General features: G+C 37.2%; 1 protein-coding gene across 2 annotated transcripts in view; it reads right to left on the bottom strand.

Annotated features, from left to right (window-relative positions):
• LOC148662066 (MICOS complex subunit mic25a-like) overlaps positions 1-27,022 on the bottom strand; it is a 147,879-nt gene that overhangs the window by 110,147 nt on the left and 10,710 nt on the right. The window contains exon 5 of one of the 2 annotated variants that reach the window (XM_088636767.1): positions 3,961-3,981. The exons of the other annotated variant lie outside the window; for it this stretch is intronic. Coding sequence (XP_088492893.1) covers positions 3,961-3,981 — 21 coding nt within the window. The remainder of the gene's footprint in view (positions 1-3,960; positions 3,982-27,022) is intronic. 2 annotated transcript variants of the gene reach the window in all.

Below are 27,022 nucleotides of genomic sequence, written 5' to 3' on the forward strand. Positions count from 1 at the left end.
GACCTTTACTAATTGTTGTTGCGTCTTCTCTGTCAAACAGTTTAGAGGAACCTACTATTTTGTTGTAACATTCTATATTAAAAAGAATTGTAGAAAATAATGATAATCACCAATGACACAAACATAGAATTTCATTGTTTGTTAAAACACTATATAAACCCAGAGCACAAATGGTTTGGCAGAAATGTTTTTGGAGCTTTTGACACTTGTTTTCCTTAATGTGACTGAATACCATGCGTAGAGCTGTAGAGCTCAAAAGCCTTGATTGTCTAGATCTTGAAATGTTAATTTGTCGACCACTTCTATGCATCTTCTTAAAAATCAAATCTTTCGAAGAGCTAGGATTCTCTTCGTCCAACCAGATGATAGTTTAGGGTGGACACAGTCCTCTGGTACTTGGAGTTCACATAACTAACATACAATGAGATGCACACGATGCACAATATTGTAGCTGGCACAGGCAATAATCGCTCTAAGAAACCATAACGGAAAAGCAAAAAAGCTCAACTCACTGTCTTCAAAAAGCTTCATCCTCTGTCTGCTTGATAGATTAATCAGACACAGCAGACTGAATGAGCAAATCTTCAATTACACACCTTCTCCACCTGCTTCAGGCACGGCAATAAATCAGCCATTCAAAGCTGTTTGTTTGTTTTTGTTTAAGAAATGCTTCAAGTAGGTAGGACAATGCAATTGTGCAAAGAAGCTAAAATGCTTTATAAAACAAAAAAAATAAAAATAGTAACCTTCCAGGGAAAGCATCACAGGTATTTATGGCAAACATGAATGAGATCAACCCATTTCTGCTGCAATGTAGACAAATAATTTTGTTCTGCATTCTTTGTGGGCCTTACAGATTTCATGGGCAGATGGATCTCACATTAAACTGACCTGTACCAAATCACATACATATAATATCCTATGCATATGTCATGGTCTTTGATGTGCAATGAAAATCACTGCATGATTGTTACTCCTAGTCTTGTTTTCAAAATGTGGCAGTGTTGTAATGTAAATAATTAGGAACTTGTTCAGCATTTGAGCTATAAAAATAATAGAAAAGCATACATCCATCTATCTGCTACCCAATTTTGACAACAGGTCAGAAAAAAGTCCTATTGTTTGTCTGTATTGGTCATTTTGGTTTAATTTAAATTTACAAGATAAAGAGGCAAAACTCTAGGGAGCAAAAGTATAATGAACTGGAAAATTATTAATTATGAACCCAGAACTCTTGCTTTGCGTTCATTGATCTTGTTTTCCCAATTCATGCATTTTGCCTTTTACTGCTGAACTGTCTGACTGGATCACTGGAAAGTCAGAAAAAAACTCCACAGAAAGATATCAGAAACAGCCGCAGGATAATTGCCATGAACAGAGCTGATCTCATATTCTGTTTGAAGTAAATGATCTGCTGGTGTTGGAATGTGTGACAATCCCTAAACATGAGAAGAAACAAGAAAGAGCTCTGTGCAGAAGAGAAAAGCTGGTACTATGGAAGAGAGGCAAGCAGCAAGCAATTCATGGTTCTGTTTATAATTAAACAGAGTTTACACATACAAGTAGTTCGACACATACTGTACATACTGTAGTGAGAAATAAAAAAAGACTGTCTACTCATATACTGTATCGCAGCAGTACTTCAAAGACCAAACCCAGATTTTCAGAGGATGCAATAACAAACATCTATTGCTTGTATTTACAAATACAAGTTATGGCTTTGTTTCCTGTGAATAAATTTACAATTTACAATACCACTTCCATATGGCCTTGAACAAATTATTTTCAAGGGTTCATGTGACTCATACACAGATATGCATACCTTCTGAAAAAATAATGATATTTTTGTACATTTTCCATTAGCAAGATCACTAGACATCGGACTTATTATTAGGGTAGGATACTTATCTATAGTAGATAAACTCAATTATAATCTACACTTTGTGGCAGTGGTATGCCTTCACAACTCGTAAATAATACTGATCACTTTGTTAATGTGCTAAAAAACCTCCTTGGAAACAATGCAAAGCACATTCGAACTATCCATTGTGTGTGGCTTCCAAAATCACAGAAGGGGTACTCCCTTATACGCTACCCCTGAAGCAGCCTATTACAACATTCCCAACTGGTAGTAAGACTTTAATTTATGCCACTCAATTCATACTGCCTTGATGGTTAAACAGTTGAGTACCAAATCAGTTATTAGTCAACTGGTTGTGAATTGAGCATGTATATAATAGATGGAACTTTTTTGGTGACTGAACTATAAGAAATCTTAATGTGTTAGGTGAGCCATTGTGAAATGTTCAGTCATGCACTTGGGGGATAAAACTACTAAGGGTCCCTTAAAGAACTGGCAATGCCAAAATTTATTTACATGAAAGCTTACAGGCTGCCTTTTCTTTTTGCTACGTAACATGCAGACTGACAGTCTAGTAAATATACGTATTGGTACATATTGGGCAATTCGATTCGGCAAAGATTGGACAACGTTATTCACAGAATGAATAAGAGCCTCCAGGAAGTGACTTTGCTGGAGTATTTTTCTTCATAGATCAGTCAAACAGTGAAGAAGGATTAATGTCAGGTGCTGCTCTGATCTTCCTTCCATTGCAGGAGCACATAGGCAATGCAAATTGGGGCACCATGTTCCACATATTGCTAGTATCGTATTACTGCCCACTTCTAACAAATGCACACTGGCACAGACAGGCAGCAGTACCTTTTGGAATATCTTGCTCTATAGTAAAGGCAAGAAATTGTAGGTCTTTTCCCTGAACAACAGGTGAGACTTTATAGGTGCTCATATGGTATCTTACATGCTGGAGTCAATGCACCTCAATCGTGCAATGACCCAGCCAACCACTAGAAAAGGAGTCCAACTGAACATGTTATCCTTGAATAGTACCTACTGTATAGAAACAGTGCCTGCGATTGCTATTCCTAAGTGGTTCCCAATGGGCTTCAGCAAGTTCAAAGTTTCGCAACTAGAACCCTAATCAGATTTAAGACCTGTGAGCAGATCATTCCTGTTTTCACAGCTTTGCAGTGGCTGGCAGTAAAATTTAAAATTGATTTTAAAATCATTTTATTAACGTTTTTTGTATACACTATCGTATTAAGTACGATACTTAACACTACTTAATACTTGGATGAAAGGTCTTTTTTGCAAGTTAACTGTGTATCTAAACTGTTGAATGTCCTAACTTGTGCCTTTACATGGGACCATCACTTGTTCTATACATGGGGTGTTTGTCCATTACTAAAATATATAGGCCAGTATGAAGTCATTTTAAGCCTCAAACCATTCGAAAGCAGGTAGTGTACATTTGATAACTCAAAAATCTAATGATTTAATGAATTTACATTTAGCACTGATTTAGTCATAAGTACAAAGGCAGAGCAAAACAAGAAAAAAATTAACTAAATACTTTTTAAAGTCAATGCAAAAGGAAGCAAACGGACGCAAAACATTTCATCAATATTAATAATGGAACAAAAGAGACATGAACACACATCCATGAGACACTGAAGAGAATAAGATGATATACTGTATCCCACCTGAAAGGGAGCTTGGAGCTGTTCTAGACCAAACAAACACAGTTTTGCTTTTATTGAATTTAAAAGATTATAAATCTTCATGATGTTGATCAATCATTCAGAACTAATTGTTCTAGTAAAGCTTTATCTCATGGGGCAGATGAGTTTTAAAAAGCTTCCACAAATTATACCCCTGCTCCATACAGTGCAATCAGTCCCATACTTAAGCTTCTGCCTGTTGACAAAGAGAATAACTTCAACCGGCACACAGATGATATGTAATTTTCTAGCTGAATACCCTTAAAACATAGCAATGGAGATGGTATATGCATGCTCAGATTCTGTTTTTAATGCACAATGAAAACATGACATTTAAATAAAAAAAGAAAGTAAGATTAACAGCAAACACGCACTGCTTACCCAGGCATCCAATTCTGCAGGCTGGGAAGAGTAAAGAAAGAAAATGTATAAAAAAAGTGATTAATTGAGCCTGGCTTCTAATATAGGTTAGAGTACAGTACTGATTTGGTCATGTTAAAATAAGGGGTATAAATAATACAAAAACAAGGAGCTATTCTTCATCGTTAAAAAGACAGCATTCCCATTTTTTGCTTAATAAACAGAGAGCTATAATTTAATCTCCCATAGAGCACTCACCAAGCAAGGAAACTGCTGCAGTTCTCATTATTGATGGTCAAACTGCAAATTCACTTTTAAAATATGAATCATTTAGTGTGAAACAAACATATTGAGTGCATGCAACGTGAGGCCAGAATTTGTATTTATTATTTTTATTTCATGTGCTATAGAGACCTGAAAAGGGGGGAATGTTTTAAAATCTGCCCCTATTGCAGCACAATACAAAATAAGCATTTTTTGAAGTAATCCTTACTATTTAAAAAAAAAATGGGTGCATAATTTGCGGCATTCAAATATTCCCCAGTTGTTTTTAAAAGTGCAGCAGCACTGGAAATGAAACACCACAGCCGTCTGAGGAAGGCCAGCACTGCAATGTCACCTTGTAATCAAAGCTTATTCAGCGACGCAAAGCCACTTTTAGCCCAGTCCTTTATGCACAGTCAGCAATGCGGATCGAGTAACACAGACTCCAGTCACCTGAAAGCAAACTCAAGGTCCAGCAGTGGCACAAAAGAACCATTAACAGGTGTTCAAGAGACCGCAAAGAAGACAGATTTACTAAGCCTAGTACCATGCAAAGAAAAGACTTCTACATATCGTTTTCCACTTCAGTGTTGCACTGATATTCACATTGCATCTTACAGTAAGGCACCCACAGGGCTCGTGGCACCAGGCTACAGATAATTTCTGACAAAAGTCTGTGAGAATATAATTAATAATTGCGTATACTTATATAGAGCTTTTCTGGACACTCCACTCAAAGCGCTTTACAGGTAATGGGGACTCTCTTCCACCACCACCAATGTGCAGCATCTACTTGGATGATGCGACGACAGGCATAGTGCACCAGACTACACGTCAGCTATCAGTAGGGAGGAGAACAGAGTAATGAAGCCAATTCATAGATGGGGATTATTAGGAGGCCATGATTGATACAGGACAATTTGGCCAGGACGCTGGGGTTACATTTCTACTCTTTTTGAGAAACACCCTGGGATTTTTAATGACCACAGGGAGTCAGGACCTCGGTTTTACATCTCATCTGAAGGACGGCACCTTTTTGACAGCATAGTGTCCCCACCACTACACTGGGGCATTAGGACCCACACAGACCCCAGGGTGAGCGCCTCCTGCTGGCCCCACTAACACCTCTTCCAGCAGCAATGTTAGTTCTTCCCAGGAGGTCTCCCATCCAGGTACTGACCAGGCTCACATCTGCTGTGAGGCTGTCAGATGTGAGGTGCAGGGTGACATGCTGCTGGCCATAACATGGAATATGGAAAAAGGTGAAGTGTAGGCTTCATAAAAAAAGAAGTGCGTGCCTATGACATGTCCACAATGATACAAAACTGCAGTGTAATTAAATAATTTCCAAAAGCATCTAATGGTCTTGAGGAAACTGCAAAGATAAGTTTTAAAATGAGTTGTTATTTTGCAATGTCTGAATGAAACCTCTTTAAAGGGTGGCTGTTCTCATTTGACGATACGAAATGCTTTCAAAAGTGAATTCAAACCCAGCATTCCTTATCTTCAAAGAACTTGTGCACATAGCATTTGTGAGACACTTCAAACTGAATTTTAACTTCCTGCAATCAAAGGCAATTCTTAATCCCTTTTCTAAAAGGTACTTATTTATAAACAAGTTGTTTTGTTTTTTTCCCGGAGTGGAAGTTGGCTCACCAGAATGCTCCCAACAAAACTGATGCAAACAGATGAGCACATTCTGCATTTTAGTGGTGCTCCAGAAGAATAATGAGACATTTAAAAAATACCGTACCTGCAAAATGTATGGCAAATCTATAAAGATAAGGAAGGGCCCATTTACTGACTGAGGCAGGATAATAAGGCAGTTACACCAAATGCCATCTGTTTAACCTCTCCATCCTTCTTTGCTTGAAGATGTAACATCATTTACATTTCATTTTCACTACCTCATCGTTGTTCTTGCTTCATTAGGCCTATCTCCCTTGAAGACGAGCAGCCAGGAAAAAGAAAAACACAGTAATTCTAGCCCTGCTCCCGACGAGCAGAAAATCTGAGCCATTTCAAATAAGAATACAACTTGAAAAGAATCACCATTAGTCACGACAATTCATATCTTTGCAATATGTAATATTATCCTGGCCCCAACCAGTATGATCATGAAAAAAAATGACACCCATGCAATGTACTGAGAATTCTTTTCCTGAGGCCTGGGACCTCATTATTAAATGTTGTGACCCGAAAGCCAGTTTCTCAACAAGCTTCTGCACATATTCACAAGTGGCACATCTGTGAGCTGTAGCTGTCCTAGAAGACCATTAGTAATCAAACTACATTTTCTCTTACAAGCAGACTCTTGTTGTGCGTGGGGTCCCAATCATAATCAGATGATTGATGTTTCGTGAACAGAGATCAAATGGGACCCACGCGCACTGAAAAGGCTAAGACCAAGCTTAAACCTCTACATCTTTCAGATTTTCCCTGCAGGCAATGTGCAGCCAAGCCCAAACTAAATAACATCAATAAGAAAGAGCTTACTTTGTCAGTTTTCCTAAGAAATTAATCTGCTCCTGGTTGTCCCGTATTGCTCTAAATGGGTTTAGGCAGAAAGTGAAATAATTAAAGGTATTTTCTGGGACTAAATGCCCAGCTAAAGTGAGTAATTGCTTCAATAACAAGGGCGTGAGGCTGTGTCTGGAAGTAATGCAAAAAGACGTCTAACCATTCAAGGCCAAAAAGAAGGGAAACTCTTTCTCCACAAATCAATTATGCAAATGAACATTTAAATAACTCCCACAGATGAGCTTGCTGGGGGCTGGTTTTACATTTGGCGTGTGTATGGGGGGGGGGGGGGGAGCTGGCGTTCCGGCCAACTCGAACTAATTTACAGTTAACACTTTGCCTCTTCTGGGAAAGTGGAGGGATTCGTTTTTTGCTGTTAAAAACAGGTTAATTGTTTACCTATTCACGCAGCAAATTGTAAATTAAACGTTTGCAGTTTGCACCGGGTGCTGTAATCACAATTTAAAAAGGCAAATTAATCATGTGTACTCAAGTTTTGCACGCTGGCAAGATTTGTATGTACTGTATGTAACACAGTACAGTGTAGGCTCTGAGCTACAGATTCTACTTGCTTATTGAATGAAACAGTCCATATGCATCATACGGCTGAAAGACTTGCAGACTGACTTGCCATCCAATCTTTGCGCCTGATCTTCTCCCGGCTTCCATGGATTTCTCTAAAATGCATTTCTCCTGCCGAGTGTTGTTGTAGATTTGTTATGCTCTCTGTATTTATTTCTTCAATGTGTTTATTTTGTACACAGCTCCAAGCTATGCAATGAATTAGCAGTTAATAATCAAACTGATTACCCTAACAGCAAGCTGTCTGAGGAGGGGGGAAATAGGCCAGTGGCTTCCTTCTTATTCCGTATGATTAACGATTTCACAATGATGAATCTCTGGTAGAATTAATTAAAAGTTTTTTTTTCCCCAGAAATCACCCCAAAAAAACAACTATGAAGAAAGGAATTAAGACATAATGTGGATCTTATATTTCATACTTGCACCAAACAGGACGCTTAAAATAAAAAGTCAAATGACAAACTGATTTAGAAATTGAGTTCCTGCTGCCTTTAGAGGGAAATATAATGGGTTTTTACTACTCTCGGCCTCAAGCCCCAACTCTGAAAACAGTGGTGTGAAAAAGTAAGTACACCCCATGAAAAGGTTTGTCTTTTTTTACATTTCTGGGCAAAAGGATATTTGATCGTCATTTCAACAATACTGATAGATAAAGGTGATCTAATTTAAAAAATAACATTGAAAAATCACATTTTGCACTCATTTGTACTATTTAAAATCAACAGAAATGCAATTTCCTTGTATGGAAAAAAGTGAATACACCCCTACCTTTATCATAGCATAAAATGCCTAAAATTAAGAATCAGGTGCACCAAAACAGGTTCAAATGATTAGAACATCATTAGAGAGTAACTTGGAGGTCACTGCTTTATATAAACATCAGAAACCACCTGTGGTCTGCTTTGCCTATGAGTTTGTAAAGGGTTTTAAAGCTACTGTATTTCCAAGCAATCTGTATTCAATCACTCCATCGTACGAAATTCATCTACAAATGGAGAAAAATTCAAACCACTGGCAATCTTTCCAGGCCAGATCGTCCCACCAAATTCAGCCCAAGAGCTGACCGAAAGATGCTGCAGGAAGTCTCCAAGAACCCCAGGATAACATCAAGGGATTTACAGGCAAGTCTTGCCTCAGTTACTGTCAAAGTGAATGAGTCCGAAAGAGACTGCACAATTTTTCCTTACATTTGAGGTAAAGAAGGAAGAAGCCTCTTCTCTCAAAAAAGAATATAGATGCATGACTGAAATTTGTCAGACAACACCTATGTGAAGATCAGGACTACTGGAACAATGCGCTCTGGACGGATGAGACAAAGTTAGAGCTGTTTGGTCACAATGTCAGACATCATGTTTGGCGAAAACCAAAAACTGCCTTTGACCAAAAGAACCTCATACCAACTGTGGTAGTGGAAGCATTACGATATGGGGCTGCTTTTCTGCCTTAGGGCCTGGCCAGCTTGCCATCATAGTCAACCATTAATTCCACATTGTACCAGAGAGTACTTGAGGAGAATGTGAGGCCACCTCTCAAAAAGCTGAAGCTAAACCGTAAGTGGACCTTGCAACAAGACAATGACCCAGAACACTCAAGCATATCCATAAAAGAATGACTCAGAAAGAAGAAATGGAGGGTTCTGGAATGGCCAAGTCAAAGCCTGGATCTTAACCGAATAGAAATGCTGTGGGGGACTTGAAGCAGGTAGTACATGCAAGAAAACCCTCAAACATCACACAGTTGAAGGAGTTGTAAGGAGGAGTAGGCAAAAAGTTCTCCAAGTCTTTATAGGAGACTGATAGACAATTACAAGAAACACCTACAAGAAGTGCTTTCTGGCAAAGGGGGCAACACCAGCTATTGAAGCTAGGGAGTGTACTTATTTGTTCCATAGCAGACAATTGCATTTCTGACTTTTTGTTGTTGAATAAATGATTGCAAAGAATAATTTTCATTGTTATTTGCTCAATTAGATCACCTTTATCTATCAATATTGTTGAAATGAAGATCAAATATTCATACATGCAAATATGTTGGAAAAACACCCACCTTTTAATGGGGTGTACTTACTTTTTCACAGCACTGTACAATGCAGACTCTGAGTTAACCAAACATAATTGTCCTGTCATCATTATTAGAAATGAGAATACTGCTAACATATCCTGTCATAACTGTAGTATAATTAAAGGAAATGTATTTGAAATGCCTTTAAATGTTTTGCTGAGAAATGCAAGTATGTGATAACTGTAAACATAATCATCACATAGTTAACACACAAGAATGGAGGCCACTATATGATTGCATTGTGTTTTATCAAATAAAAGCATCACTCTCTGGAACATAAAAAGAGAGATAATAATAGCCTCTCCCTAGCAATAAATCAAAACAAATCACTGTAAAAATGGGAATTAATGTTAAGAAGTTTGTTTTAAAAATGGTACCGATGCTTTAAATGAGCTTTTAACAGCAATCTGAGAGTGAAATGGTGGTAATTTCCATCAGAGCAACACATCATTAATGGATACTAAAACAAAAACAATCACACTTCATTTACTTGGTTTATTGCAACAATGTTATTACTCTACATTACATTTCTTCGCTGAAAGTTAATTACCAGTAAATGGAACTAAAAGTCATTTTAAATCTCTTTTTTCATGTCATGGGTGAATACAAAGTTAGCTAACTTTACCACTCACAGAACACTTGATAAAACATCTCAAATGAAGGCATACCAAAAACAGGTGACTTGCAAATTAGAGGTGTAGTTCTGCTTCTCTCAAGAAATAAAGCATATAGTACAGCATGAATGTGTCTTGCTGTGCTTTTCCAATTTTTACCATCAAGTCAGTACCAAGAAAACAGAAAAAAATAAATAACCAATCTAAGAAAAGTGAAAGCTAAACTCAACAGAACACCATCATCCCATTAAGACTCCTATTTGAAAAAAATGTTCAACTCAATCAGATGGAAATGGTTTTACTACCATGAAGCCTTATGAAGATACAACAAGGGGAAAAAAATAACTGATTAGACTACAACAAAGACACACAATCTGAAGTTGCACCAAAACTTAGTTGGCGGTCAAATCCCCAATTTCAGATTTTAAAAAGAAAACCTTTGTGAGAGTTCAGATTACGAGTATATTTGTGCAAAGGGCACAGGATAAAATCTCAACTGACTGTGCTTATCTTGTCAGCAATTACTAGGACTCCAGCCACTGCATGTGCAAAGAAAGGGGCTTAACAGCTTTGCATGTAAAAAGATGTCAAGTCTGTGATTACAATTACTGATAGCATACAGTTATCTGTGTGGTGCTATTCATTTAACAAACCAGATTAGTCTTCCCCAGTTTTCTCTGAAATTGGAAACATCTGAAACTCCTGAAAAGTACTACTAGAATCAGAACCCAGTCTTGAGCAGTGTGAGATTATCTGGATTAGGTACTCACTAAATCACAACCGCAAGTAAATGGCAAGGAGGCAGAATGCCATAAATTCATGCACACATCATCCACTGCCTTTAGTATACAGTTCCCTCAAGAATGTTCATAGAAAACAAATATCTTACCTTTGAAAGAATGTTTTCCATTTTTACCAAAGTATCAGGTAACCCCTTCATCTGCGTAACTGTACTAGAACTGTTGTCCATCGGGGTCTTTCTTTACTTAGATCTATTTTACTTTATATCAGTAAAGGGCCATTACATGATTGCTTTTTTTTTTCTTCTGGGGGTGATTACTGGCATGGAGTTATCACGATGCTGGCTGGGATGATTGACACTCAGAACTGCATGACATTATACTGATTCATCAGCACATTGTGGGAATTAATGAAAGACACTAATTCATTGGGAAAATGAAGACATTCTTTAGACATGTATTAATCAACAGTTGGCATCACCTGATTAAACAACTGGGAAAACAACAAATAAATATGAAACTCATAGCATATGCTTTCAAAAGTAAAACATTTTCATTTCTATTTTGAGAGCATCCTAATAATACATCACTTAAAGCTGCTAAACATTGCACATTGCCTTTACCAAGTTTTCACCCAAATGACCCCTAACCATCATTAGACAGCTGCAATAAAGCAGTAAGGATCTAACTACTGGGTCAATTTCAAGATTTCAAGATAAGAGAGCATCCCTTGATGCCAGGTAAGGGTATATAGAAGCTCTTAACAGCAAACCAACATTTTTTAGGAGCAGAGAGACCAGTCACCCAAACCCACTTCTGATACCAAGGCAGGCTATGAGGAGATCCTCCATTTATTAACAATACTCCGAAAAAGCTAAGAGCACTCTTGTTTAAAATATCGGCTAAAAAAGAAGAAATCGGTTTCCAGGTATAACCAAAAACGGGCATTGTGAAGACAGTTAAGGGGGTCCTTCGTGGGCAAATGGTGTCTTTTATTTAAAATCAATGTGCCAAAGAAGCATCTTCAGGTGTAAGGTATGTTTTCACTATGTGGCAGGATTTATTTGGGTGGCGTATAGAACTGTAAACAGAAAGAGAATGAGTCAACGGGGGGTCCTCGCTAGTTCAGAAATACAAATGTGCGTGAGAGAGAGAGTGTAAACTTTCTGTTTCTTCAGGGGGGCCTTTAGCTGTTTTTTTTTCTTCCACTTGTGTGCTGGCAGGCTCTCCCATCAATCCAGCTCCAATACCACTGCTGAGCCCCAGAGCCACATTTTAAATATGCATTTCTTATCAATAATTAACCAGCCATATCATTAGTATGTATCTTATATATCAGTGTAACCTGAAAGTAACTGGCATCTCCTTTGAATTCCCTCGGAAATCAATCTGTCAGCTGCTAAACACCCTAAAGCACTTCAGAATTAACATTTATACAATAATAATTAATATTACAATTATTTGTATAACCAAATGCCTTTTCTTCATTCTAGTATCATTTCTTAATTCAACTCCAGTTTTCAATACAGATGAGATTTCCAATATTTGCTGCTGCTTCGGGTTTTATTTATCTTACTTCTTATAAAAGGCTAATAGGGACATCAGCTGTCCGTCTATGGACTGCTGTTGATTTACTGTCAAAGAAAACAAAGCACCAACAGCCATTTTAACCTGTTTTCTTCAATTGTTTTGACACAAAGTTAAATTCTGATTTTGCTGTGGTGGTCTTCACCCCATACAGGCACCTTGATGTGAGACAGAAGGTACGGAAGCATACGTACAGTACACTGCATAAGTAACATTTGTTATCTGTCAATATTTAAGATGATTGCACACTAGCGCAAGGGAATAGACATACTGATTTCCAAAATGCAGCACCCTGCTCACAGAAATCCACACCAAATCTGCATTTTAAATTGACACTCAAACTGCTCACCTCAAACAGTTGTTCAATTTCAGATCTGATGGGCTTGCATGGAGATCCAAAGTGTAACATTCTGTCTATCTAAATCAATCTAGAACTCTGTGCTTTCACTGCCTTCTTTAGGAAGTCTGCAAAGGAGCATGCCTCTGAGATGTCAAAGGCCCACAAGAAAGACACATCTATTCACTGTAATGAGGTGCTCATTCATTAAGCATTAATGTATCATCAACTACAGCGAAACTCCATGCATTCATCTGACATCTCTATATGAAAGAGTAGAACTGGGAAACTGGTGAATTTCTGCACTTAAAATAATGACTAGCTCTCCAAATATGAAAGCTAGAACTGTAATTAGTAACAAGGTCAACAGTTTCCACACTGTTATTTGAAAGAAATAAACCAATTTTAATGGATGAGTTGTTTGCATCTGCTATTAGAAGTCATCACTGTCTCTCTTTTATGATAGTGGCTACTGTTACAGTATTTTGTTTAGTGGGTAGCAGTCACAAACCACATTTGCTATGTTATCTTCTGTTCACATTGCTTTATCTATTCAACCTATTTAACAATGCCATACACTTTTATATAAAATAGTAGTCTGAAGTCAAATTGGATTTTCCAACAGGAATGCATAACATATTTACAGGAATTGAAAATAACAGCAGTAAAACAAACCATGATTAATTTCTTCTACACAGGAACTGCAGAAGTTCCAAATGAAGGCTAAGGTCTCTAGAAGTGTATACAATCTTGACACCTTGTCATTTCCAGCTGGGTTTAAAGGTATGAGATTGTTTTATAGTATATCGCAGCCCTAACAGACAAACACTGACAGAACTTGTCGTATTTAACAGATGACTAGAAGGTGGAATAAGAGTCACCTGAGAATTCAGCTACCAACCATCAAGCTTATTTTTTAAAGATTTAATTTTAACCTTGATGGCACTGTGTACAAGTAGGATGATCTGTATTAATTTTGATGCAGTTTGGCACTTACGAATGTCAAAATACATCGCTTAGAAAGTCTAAGAAAACACTGCTAACAAGGAGAGCATCATTAATTGCCTTGATCACACATCTACTTCTCAATCACAAACAACACATTATACACATGTACAGTATGCTGAGACACTCCTTAAAATAAGCTCCACCTCATCAGTTTTTCCATTACACATGACTACGCAGTTGACATCACAGCAAGTATCAGACCATCTACAAAGAAGGCTGCACATGACACACACACCCAAGAGCCATGCATCAATGTGTTCTTGTCTGCTCCTTTTTGTATCTGCTGCTGTCCTGCATACATAATATTTCCAACTCACGGCTACTCTTTCCAATATGTATACAGGTAGTTTCAACACAATACCCAGGTGTGCGGTGTTCAAACTATTTTTTTTAAATAGGAATTCTAATAAGTCAGTATGATAAAAGAAAATGGGTACAGAGCTTAATTAATTTGCCTGATGCAGTTCATTTCACTAGAATACAGAGTTAAAGTTAATATAACTTAAGATGCCAGTCCAGCCTATAGTTTTTGTAAGAGCCTTTGAACCCTAATGTTTAACAACATATACTGTACACCCATCTTTGATTTATAACCGTACCTGTAGTCCAATTTTTCTGCTTTTAAACTGCAGGACGCACATGTACGGTAAGCTCTTTTTGTGAAATGACCCATGAATATGCACAGACCTTTAAGGAACAAGACTGGAATTATTGTATGGGTACAAAAAAAGTCTTATGCACACATACAGTATATATTGAACCCCATGCTGTCATCTGGGCTACAATTTTGGCCAATACGCTTTCTGTGCTCAAAGGGCTACTTTATACTGCACAAGGTGTGAAGAAAACAAGTCTTTAATTAATGCTTTATACAACAGAATAATCTGAAATTATTACTTATAATTTGGTCAGGGAAAATCACAAACAATGTGTACTTGTGTACTTATCTGCAATTCTGAAAGTGAAAATGTTTAAGGGCTCAGTAACTTTTTTTTGTGAGTAACACTCAAGACTTGAATGTCTTTTACTGGTAAACATACAGTAAATGAATTAATAAATACAAGCAGGCAGTCTGCTGCTCCACACTGCTTGCCAATATTTACATTCAAGTAGCAACATCCCACCTGTGCATTCAATTTTACAATAAATAGAATTAACTACAGACTGTCTATAACAATCTTCCAAAGATTAGCTCCCTTTGTACTCTAGTGCATCCCAAGAGAATTTTGCTTGGTGACAGGGTTTACTGGCATTTCAAAATATTTTTTTCCCCAAACGGGAGCTACTCAGACTTTCTGTGCACCTAATACATGTCATCAATATTGAGGAGATGATGCATAAAATTATGTGGGAAGAGGAGACTAACTCTTACTCCCTGTATCACAGAACATGGTGAGAAAAAATTCCTTCAGAATACTCCAACATCAGTGAAAAGCACTCTAAAAATTCAAATGACACATTAAAGGCAGATTAAAGGAATCTGTTTCATTTTATAAGAGGAGGTTACAAGGGGACTTGTTTCATATAACTAAAAGTATAAAAGATTGGGTCCAAGATCTACAACGTCATCAACAGGACTGAACACCACATGCAGGTACATTCAGAATAGAAAACATGGGGCAGTTCTCTTCACATTGGTATCACAAGTGGAAGCAAGTTTGACATAAATTTGATACAAGTGGAACCTATGTGGAAGTTCATTTTAAACAAAGAACAGGAGGCACTGCGTCACACAAAGGACTGAGGGAACAGGGAACAAGCTACCCGACCATGTTGTTGAAGCGACACCCTGGCTTGTTTCAAGAAAGGGCTTATGTACTTTCATATGTATTAGGAACAAGATGAATGAAGTCAATTCTCTGGGATCCCTCCAACAAAAGCCTGATGGAATTGTTGGATCAATGCAGGTGAATGTAGAGGCCTCCTGTCATCTTATGCTCTTATGCTCTCAATCTTTTGCATAAGACACACAGAGGACACACACAACTGGAAACCATGGTAACAAGCTGTAAACAACATCTTCAAGCTGCTCTCTGACTCAATGATGCTGCTCAGTGATCTTTCCTCCAGACACACCACATTACACTAAACACAGAGCTGTTTTCTCATATTTTTATGAAAATACAAATCAACTATTAGGAAGCAGGTATTATGAACGTCGGTTTGTTAGTCTTGTTATTCTGTACTTGCTGAGACTCCAAATATTTTTAGATTAGATTGGGCATGTCAAGAAATACAGTGCCTTGCGAAAGTATTCGGCCCCCTTGAACTTTTCAACCTTTTGCCACATTTCAGGTTTCAAACATAAAGATATAATTTTTTTATTTTATGTGAAGAATCACCAACAAGTGGGACACAATTGTGAAGTGGAACGAAATCTATTGGATTTTTGAAACTTTTTTAACTAATAAAAAAATGAAAAGTGGGGCGTGCAAAATTATTCGGCCCCTTTACTTTCAGTGCAGCAAACTCACTCCAGAAGTTCAGCGAGGATCTCTGAATGATCCAATGTTGTCCTAAATGACTGATGGTGATAAATAGAATCCACCTGTGTGTAATCAAGTCTCTGTATAAATGCACCTGCTCTGTGATAGTCTCAAGGTTCTGTTGAAAGCGCAGAGAGCATCATGAAGACCAAGGAACACACCAGGCAGGTCCGTAATACTGTTGTGGAGAAGTTTAAAGCCGGATTTGGATACAAAAAGATTTCCCAAGCTTCAAACATCCCAAGGAGCACTGTGCAAGCGATCATCTTGAAATGGAAGGAGTATCAGACCACTGCAAATCTACCAAGACCTGGCCGTCCCTCTAAACTTTCAGCTCAGACAAGGAGAAGACTGATCAGAGATGCAGCCAAGAGGCCCATGATCACTCTGGATGAACTGCAGAGAACTACAGCTGAGGTGGGAGAGTCTGTCCATAGGACAACAATCAGTCTTACACTGCACAAATCTGGCCTTTATGGAAGAGTGGCAAGAAGAAAGCCATTTCTCAAAGATATCCATAAAAAGTCTCGTCTAAAGTTTGCCACAAGCCACCTGGGAGACACCCCAAACATGTGGAAGAAGGTGCTCTGGTCAGATGAAACCAAAATCGAACTTTTTGGCCACAATGCAAAACGATATGTTTGGCGTAAAAGCAACACAGCTCATCACCCTCAACACACCATCCCCACTGTCAAACATGGTGGTGGCAGCATCATGGTTTGGGCCTGCTTTTCTTCAGCAGGGACAGGGAAGATGGTTAAAATTGAGGGGAAGATGGCTGCAGCCAAATACAGGACCATTCTGGATGAAAACCTGTTGGAGTCTGCAAAAGACCTGAAACTGGGACGGAGATTTATCTTCCAACAAGACAATGATCCCAAACATACAGCAAAATCTACAAAGGAATGGTTCACAAATAAACGTATCCAGGTGTTTGAATGGCCAAGTCAAAGTCCAGACCTGAATCCAATCGAGAATCTGTGGAAAGAGCTGAAAACTGCTGTTCACAAACGCTCTCCATCCAACCTCACTGAGCTCGAGCTGTTTTGCAAGGAAGAATGGGCAAGAATTTCAGTCTCTCGATGTGCAAAACTGATAGAGACATACCCCAAGCGACTTGCAGCTGTAATCGCAGCAAAAGGTGACTCTACAAAGTATTAACGCAAGGGGGCCGAATAATTTTGCACGCCCCACTTTTCATTTTTTTATTAGTTAAAAAAGTTTCAAAAATCCAATAGATTTCGTTCCACTTCACAATTGTGTCCCACTTGTTGGTGATTCTTCACATAAAATAACAAATTTATATCTTTATGTTTGAAGCCTGAAATGTGGCAAAAGGTTGAAAAGTTCAAGGGGGCCGAATACTTTCGCAAGGCACTGTACATCCTAGCTGTTAGGATCTGCATTGTTTTTTTTTTGTTTTCTTTCATGAACTGCTAAACTGTGATTTCTAGTAAGATGCTAAAAACTTTAAAAGAGAAATGTTTTATGGGTGTTTTGAAAGATAAGCCTAAAACAAAAGGGTACAGTCAAAAAAGTGCTCATATTTATACTGTACAAAATGACTGCCACCTGAAAAACTGTTTTCCTCTAGGCAATTGGCAATATACAGTGAACCCCATAAAGCTGGAACAACTTCTGTGAGAAAGATAAAAAAGAAACAAGCAATAAAAAGCAAATGACAATTACAAAGCAACGGAAACACTAGGAAAGCACTGCAGTCCATACAATTCACACCTTTATTGCAATCGGTACAGCTGTTAAAAAAAAAAATCCACTTTGATCTAAAATGCTGGCATCACAGCATATACAGCACTACACCGTATACAAAAAAAACAGTGAAAATTATTTTTCATGTTAGTAACAGTATTAAGCATTTAATTAAAAAAACTAACAAAAATATATTTTCAGATTGTCTTAACATTCTTATTAATCCAATACATACAGTATGAACCCCTATACCTTTAAGACCTCATTCCGCAGAGACGGAGCGACGCTATGAAGTGTTGTTGCTGCCATCTAGTGGCTGATGGAAGTAACCGATCTTAGATTCATGGCATGGCACAACGCATCTTCAATTTACAAATAACTCGCCAATACCTCAGATTTATTCAGAATTAAAGGTGAGGTCAAAGGAAACTGACATTTCTATGATACTAGAAATAAACCCTTTTAGAACCTACAGCTGGACTTCATTTTGGCACCCTGTAGTCAATCTTTGTCTGTCAAACTAAAGTTGAAATTACCCAAAAAAAGAAAGTGGGACTATACACTTTAATTAAAATGCTGGAAAAGTAATGTAGTTTTGATTAGAACATTTATTACAGAGAGAAAAGGAATTTAAAAGTAAAAATTATGTTTTTCCCAAATACACTTAATTGCTACACACAAGCATGCCTTTTCCCCCCAAGAACACTGCATCAGAGAACATGGATGTCTTTGTGTAGAAGAGCTAGAAACTCCAACAGAACTTCAAGGGTAGGAAGTTTGCTGCTTAATCCATTACCTGCTCTAAACTAATAAGAATTCCCTCCTTTAATTAGCTTACATTAGAACCTATCTTCTATATGAAAGCTACACTGATGCAACCGATACTGAGAAAATGGAAATATTATTCTCCTATCATGTATGAACGGCATTGCTTGTTTAAGCCTACGGATTTAAGAGAGCATTTAAAACCTCAAAGACAAAGCAATAAAAATCTCCTGATCTGCAAGTTTTAAGTCTGGTTCCAGAAATCTCCAACAAATTTGCCCTGTATGAAGACACTTTTAGAGTAGAGAGAGTGACTGAGTTTTTGTGTGCACTTCCAACTTGGTAAGAGGACTCTGAAGGCAATTCAATACTTCAGCCTGTGAAATGACATCACGTTTGTCTCAGAACACCATAGGTTTCCAGCTGATGCTTAAAAGATTCCTGTGATGTAACTTTCATCCTTGGTTCATTAATTCCGTACATCAACTAAAAGTTTCTGCATTTGTCAAAGGACCTACAACTATAGCTAATTGCTCATTTCCACACAGAACCCCAGTCAATTATGAGTGTCCAAAGATATATGCACACATCTATAATGAGATGTAATTCACCAAGAAGCTTTTAATGATAGGAATCAAAGAGTTTCCATTTTAATCAGGAGGAAGGGATTAAGGAACTTGTAAATTCAAAAAATAAGGGAATTCATTTTGACACTGTAGATGGCTGCTATTCATTTGAAATAAACAGGTCTACATTTTAATATTAGTTGCATTTATTATAACAGTATATAAGGCAGTTAAAATACTAGATGCACAGTGAAGCAGCACTATTTGAAAATAAACAAGAACTCGACAAACCCAAGTTATGAAAACTAAACCACTGAAGTAAGCAACACTGGCAGACCTAAAATTATATTAATGCCAAAAGCACTGAGCTTAGATACATTTCATATGCAGCACTAATCTCTGCATTTCTATAACGCTACATAAAATATGTTGTTGCATCTTCATGCACCTGGTTAAACAAAAAATAACCTTATTTATCTTATGTTCTTCAGTTCTTATTGCTAACACAAGGCATCTGCATATTAGCCTTTAATACTCTTAAGATGTTGAGACTCCTGCTTTATTACAACAAGAGGCAATGTCACTGGACATAGGAATAAAGGTAAATGCTTTGACCCGAGTTTAAACACAGCAAGGAAGGATAGCTCTTCTATTCTGTGGAGTAACAGGAGGAAATTGATGGTCTTCAGTGACATATCATGCTGCAAATTTGTCTAACCATTTACAGAAAGTAGTTCTGCTGGGGTTAGACAGCTTTCAGGCTTACTTATTACAGTACATACACTGGCCAAAGAAATCAAATACCACCTAAACTACTAAAGGATTTCAGCACCCAACATTTGCCTGACATAAGGTCAGGTTACTTCCCAGCATTACAATCAAACCAGTGAAACAACAATAAACAAAACATGTCGCAAAACAAAAGGGGAGGTATCTTAAATTATTACTAACAGAAATTTGTGTCGATATAGAGTTGTATGTGTATCCATTTTATTTAAAAATTAAGAAGTCTAACAGGGACAACAAAATGGTGTAAACACGCACTCAATAATCTTAAATTAGCATATGAGTGCCACATAAGGAGAAACAAACACGGCCTTGAAGTCAAGAGAAGGGCTGAATATTGAATTACATGTATGTTGGTGTAATGTTGATGCAATACCTCTCCTGCATGCGTGGAAATTATCAACACGTAAGGTCTTCATTAATATTACACTAATGTTAAATAAAACCTTGTGTATTTCAATATTAAATGTATAATTTGCATCAGCACGTGCTGTTTCTCTTCTTAAAACAGAGCTGTGCATCAAGACAACTCCTGAAATGGACAGGCATCAACAGAAACAAAGTGGCTTTCCCATTAAACCCAGATACTGTCAGATGAAATTGGCATTTTAAAAACTACGGTCAAGTGTTTTAATACAGCCCTGTCTGTTACTAGAGATAAATACAAGAGAAAAAGTAATTGTAGTCGCCTGACAAATCTGAAAATGACATCTATTTGTCTGATTAGATTCATAAAATGTCCTTTCCCTGAGAAGGCTTTAAAGAACACAAGTGTACAGGTTTTAGGAAGGCAAAGACAACAGGGACTGGGAATTCATGATTAGTTAAGATACCGTAGTACTGTATGAAACAGAAATGCACATGTTTTCATGACACACCATTATATAATGGAGTTTTCTCCAGCTATGGAATGTTGTCCCATGTGGGCATTTTTTGTTTACCATCCACCAAACAGCTTATTTAAACAAATCCAGAACCACCTGGGTCAAGTTACGAGTCCAAAGACATCCAATATGCTATGCTGTCCCCAGAATTAATAGCAGAGAATAAAAAACACTTCCTTTAAAAAACATACTGCACAGTTTGTTTCAGTGTAGAACGACCATGACCCAACATATTGAGACTACCTTTAAAAGGACAGCAATTACTATTACTGAAAGTAACTGAAAATGTAAGGCAGGAGAGAATCCTTAGTAAGGTAGTGCACTTGCCCCCATTGTTTCCTTGCAAGTTTTGCCTTGTTTTTAAATCAAAACAGCACAAAACAAGTGATTTTTTTCCTAAACAACTAACTTGTTCTGTCACAGGTGACTAAAATGTCACAACTGTGTAGTGTTGTTTTTGCAATCATTTCTATGAGAGATAAATGGCATTATAGCATTACACAGTAGCTGGCCTTAACAAATAATAGCATTAATAGGCAACCTGCTGCAACCTGAAAGAGCTTTCCAGAAATTTACCAGGAAGCTTTCCAGATATCACCCAGGTCCGTAACTGAAAAGGTAGAAACAGCCGAGTCTCGATGGGTCCAAAATTTGACATTTCTGGATAATACCATGCTTCATTTTGGATAAAAATCAATGTGTATCTGCAAGGGAAATTAAAGCTGTTGCCTGATCTTATACACTGTGTTTGCATTCATAAACAAACTCCAGCTGTTCCTGAGAATTGAAAAATGGAGAAGAACTGACACACTTTCCTTTGGTGTAAAAAGCTCATTTAATCAAGCATGCAACTGAGGCACTGCAACACAACATACCCAACCCTTCAAAACAGGGTTATACTGAAAGACATGAGACCGTCAGTTGAAAAGACAGGATTTTCTGTCTGTTTTAACAACAGAACATCACCAAAACTTCTTTGAAGGATTTCTCTAGCATAGTTCAAATCCACAACAGTGCCATTCTTCCTACAAACCAGCCTGAGCATGAATGAGAAAACTCCAAAAGGTTCAGTGTTTACATCTGAATACTGAAAAAATAAAAGTAGATAAAGGCAAAAAAACTTTCAACAAACTTTGCCAAACAAAGCCCTCTTCTTACAAAGAACCTGGCACACTTCCCATTAAAAATAAAGAAACAAACTGCAAATTTATGTTTGTGAAAACATGCCTTCTTGATGACATCTCCAGAATACATTAAAATGGCAAAAAAATCATACATAGAATTCTTCACACTGTGGAATACACACTGCATCTCAGATTCAAACAGTGATATAAACTACACCCCTCAATCTCGGTAGAAAAAAGCTGATCAAATTCAGGTTCCACTAATAAAGAAGGCCAGATGACTAGCAACAAGTTTCATTTTCACATACCGATTACTACCTAAAGACTTATTTTTAATTTTGTTTTGGCTAAATTAAACTAAGTTTAAAATGTATTATTGCTAATCTAAATTTTGAAGAATACTATTTGTATGTGTTTGTTAGAAGAGATGCCCATAAACATTTCCAGTTGGCCACATTGGTCTGTTTGGGTAACATACTCTACAGACAGGATTCACTGCAAAGATTTAGGCATAGCTTGGAAACCTTTGTCTTAAGATGCTGATAATGTTTTATACTTTTAGACAATGTGACTAATAATACCAGTCATTATGACTTAGGTTAATCTTAGTAAATGAATGTAGTAGCTTAAAACTGTTTTCTAAAATTAAATATGGAAATGTTGTCAACTCTTCAGCAGCTCTATTTAGCAAAAGTCTATTTATTTCAGTGCAATGCTACTCTTGCGTGCCACACACACTGCACAAAATAAAAACTAACAATGTTCTACCACACTGATAAGTAGCGGGCAGACTGAAAACCTTTAGTGTCCAAAGCATGCATCCCTCTGTCATGGGTGGGTAAAAACCATGTATGCAAAAGGAAAATCTTTAAATTAGGCTCATTTTTTTCTGGCAGCAGTCCATTTTGTGAAGTGTTAACTCACCTTACAATTTTTGTGACAAAATAACCTGCTTAGTGAAAGATAATTATGGACTTAAAATGATCATATTTCATCTCAGTCTTTGGAGTGAAAAGTGCAGGAGCCAATGACAAGCACAGAACTCACATAAAAGAACAGGTTCCCAGATACTGTCCGAGATATCAGAACCAATATCCGGTTCCCTTAGAGCTTTTATTATCAAGCATTCACTGAAGGACAGTTCAGTGACAGAATGGCTGTAGATAGTAAATATCTCACCTCTGGAGTAAGGATCTAGTACCAGAATCGAATGAGTAACATAAGTTTAATATAACTTCAGTACACTGCTTTGTAACATTTCCCCAGACAAACAACACTATTTACTTCCCAGCTCAATGCATGTATATACCAAGCATTATTCTGTCAAACACAAGCCTCCACATCCCCTTCTGAGCAAATTCTTAGTAATTTGGGCTCAATGCCATGCAGAAACACCTCCAGCTGAGACCTGGTAGTATGTGCAGCTTCTATGGAGCCAACAGGCAGAAGCAACAATTCATCCCTGGAGCACAGCTCTGCAGGCTGGCCATACTTTTGGCTTCTCTCTGCTTCAGGGATGAACACCTCTTTATAAAACTTCATCGCAAAATTGGTATGTTATTGTGACATTAAAATTAAAAATTAAGCAAAACCAAGTCACTACATGTCTACGTACAATTTTCTCAATTGACTGGAAATGTCATATTTTTTTTCTATTTTGTTGAAATTTAGCATAGTATACCCAACAGGCAGCCAGAGTACTGTATGTAGTCTGAAAAACAATCACCCGAGAAATAATAAGGAGATGTTAACAATCTAAGCAAAGCAAATGGGAGTATGACATACAGCTAAGTATGACAGACTGCATGAAACTGAAAAATGTGACTGGTTAGGGTCGGCATTTAACAGTACACACTGCTGGACACAAAGAGAACCTAAAATGGCATGGCATATAATCATTTCAACATGTATGTCATTGCAGACGTATTTCAGAATAGTTTAAGACTCTTTCACAAAAACCAAAAACTTGTATAATCTAAGTATTCTGCAATGTAAACAGGAACATCATGAAGAAATTTCAATATTTAGTTTAAACTTAACAAATATTTTCACTTACCTTTCCAGTTGAGTATTGAGGTGTTTTTATTGCTTTAGAAAAGTTTAAGACAAACACAATATAAATTATATTAGCTGGTATTAAACCCTGAACTGACAAATGTTAACTCGATGGAGTTTTAATTAAACAGGCAAAAAAACAGCCTAATGCAAATGTGACTTTATCACCTATTCCACTGACTGCCTGTAAAGGCATTATTAAAATTTAAAAGAAAAATCCCTTTGGTCTTTTTTCCTCCTGCTCTGAAATTAATCTCCTTAAGACTATTCATTGGATGCAAAGAAGAATTTGTAGATAAGAAGGGAATGTCTGAAAACGCCAGTCGAAAGAGAGGAAAAGAAAAGAATAACAGAGTTTGTCTGTGAAAGACAAAGGCAAGAATTTGAGATAAAAAATAAGACATTAAAGAGGACTAGGGTTTATTTTACACATCTTGGCTCAAAGGAGACAGACTCACTAATATTGCGCCATGATTAACATGCTTCTCTGACAGGTTTCCAGAATGTGCCGCTCCAAGACTTCAAGGAAAACTTTTTCTTTCTTCGTTTGAATTCTTTAATCACATATTTTGCAATTTAAACTGCATTTTATCCATTCTTAAACACGAGCATGAAAACACAGCAGTCTTTTTTCTTCTGACGCATGCTGCTATATTCATAAACGTTTATAAGATAATCTGCTGTACAGTATATATTGTTGTTATTATTTTCAGATCAATCAGATGCATTCTTGCTCACAAATTGCAATACATATCTCGTAAAATCTCATTAATGGCTCCGTCCTTCCTTTATCATTACTGTATTTTGTTTCTCTAGTTTATATTGAAAAAATAAAAATGTTTAAATCTGATCAATTAAACAACGTCTTCTTGTTTAGTATGTCACGTGGTCCCATGACATTTTCCTTCTCAAATTTCATTCATAGTTTTCATGGTACCCTAGTTCCAAACAGAACATACTCTATTGGCCCAGAAGGACAATTTGCTTTGCAGGCAGATAAAAGATGAACCCATTAACAAATAAGAGAAATGCATATATGAAAAAACAGGCAGTTGCCTAAATCGAGCAGGTTAATAGCTGTGGGAATAAAAGATGACTTAGTTCTATTGCTCTTGAATCTAAGTAGTCTAAATCGACATCCAGACAGAAGGAGGTCGAATTCACTGTGCAAGGAATGGTCATGACAGTCAATGACTATATTGGTCTTCCACATTATGTGGTTGACATAGACATCTGCCAGCTGTTTCTGTTGTGCACCAATAGGTTTGCTCTTCACAATAGTGCTCAGTCCATTTTCATTGCATGTATTAAGGTTACCAAACCAGACTACCACAGTGAATGTTTGAACAAATTCAATGAAAGTTCTATAGAAGAGTCATTGTTGTAGTACACATACACAGAATGTTCTTAGGGAGAACAATTGCTGTTGGCCCTTCTTACATATGGCACCCATGTTTTCCTCAAAGGTTAGTATGTAATCAACAACAGTGCCAAGTTATTTGAGAGTACAATTTATCGCTCTCTCCTGGTGTTGTTTTGCATTTTGACCTGGGGGGAGATGGGCTAACCTTGACAAAATGAAGGAATATGAGCCATTTAAACTTCAGTAAACCCAGTTTTGAGTGACATGCATGACACAAAAAAAAGAAAGCTACTTCAAATCGTACTTTCCCAGCAAAAACAAAGGTGTTATTTCTGACTCTAGTTTATAATTTTTTTTCTAAGACGTTTTAATCTGCAAGATAATTTCCAGACATTTTCTGTTAAGTACACTCTCTTTAAGGAGTTTAGGAGAGCAAATGGTGAGATAAAAAATGCTGAAAAAACAGAAATAAAGCATATTTCAAATTAAATTTCCAACATTTTTCTTATCATCACAACCTTGACCTGACAATATTCAATTTTCCTGCACTAGAAATCTAGCTAAATACAGTAAAGTTAAGAAACCCAGAGGAAGTTGATACCAGTCTCGTCATTTTACAACAGCAAGATAGTTTAATTGACAGACTGAACTTTTGACTCCCCCTCCTCTGGGTGGTAGTAAAGCAAAAACAAATCCCCTCAAAGGAATCGTCTGCAAAGAAACAGCTCCAGCCGTGGGCATGCTCCAACTTCAGAACTTTCTTTTCAAAGTAATCCTTACAAACGAACACCTACTGTAGGAGCGCTGCAGACCCTGGTCGTGAAGAAATTTCCCCACAACCCCATTCCCAAAAATTATGGGTTTACCTTACCCCTTGGAACTACTAGTGACCTCTCCATCTGCAGGAGAAATAGCAAGCAGAATTTATATGAACAGGAAACCCCACGAGTATGTACTGTATTGGGGATGAAAAGGTTTGAGAGAGTACAGTTTAAGGAGGGATGTTTCAAACATTGACTGTTAATTTCCCTAGAGTCACAGCAAGGCTGTCAGATTCAGATTATCAATTTATTCATTCTTCTGTTTTTTTTTTTTAGTTTTCTGTTTTCCATTTATCAGGCACATCTAGAATGATCAGGAGGAGTTACTGTCAACACTAGGTTGAAAGACTGCAGAACCAAAATCAGGCCTTCATACCCTGAAGTTATTAGACTGTGATATTTCATTTTTCAGGATAGAAAAAATAAGTTAGAACACTAATATCTAAGAAAAACATACATACAAGTCATTACATCACAGTTTCCTTTGTTGCACCGTTTGGGGCGGAAAGAATGTCCTCCATAGTTGAACCTATATTTTTAAGAAATTACATATTGTAAATAAAATTCATTCTGTATGATAAGCTGGACCACTTAATTCAAGCACATTCGTCCTCACTAAAAAAAAAGTCCTGGTTTGAGAATTACCTTGATTTATCTGAAAACTATAGTGATCTTTATTCAGTACATACCATTTTCAACCAGTGGTACTTCACAAAGTCCTGCTTAGATGAAGAAAACTGTATTTCTGCAACAGTAATTACTCTATGTGGAACAGATTATATTGTCACCATGTTATTTCACACAGTACAC

The sequence above is a fragment of the Lepisosteus platostomus genome, chromosome 6 (genome assembly GCF_059453375.1).
Source record: "Lepisosteus platostomus isolate fLepPlt1 chromosome 6, fLepPlt1.hap1, whole genome shotgun sequence".
Classification (NCBI taxonomy): domain Eukaryota; kingdom Metazoa; phylum Chordata; class Actinopteri; order Semionotiformes; family Lepisosteidae; genus Lepisosteus; species Lepisosteus platostomus.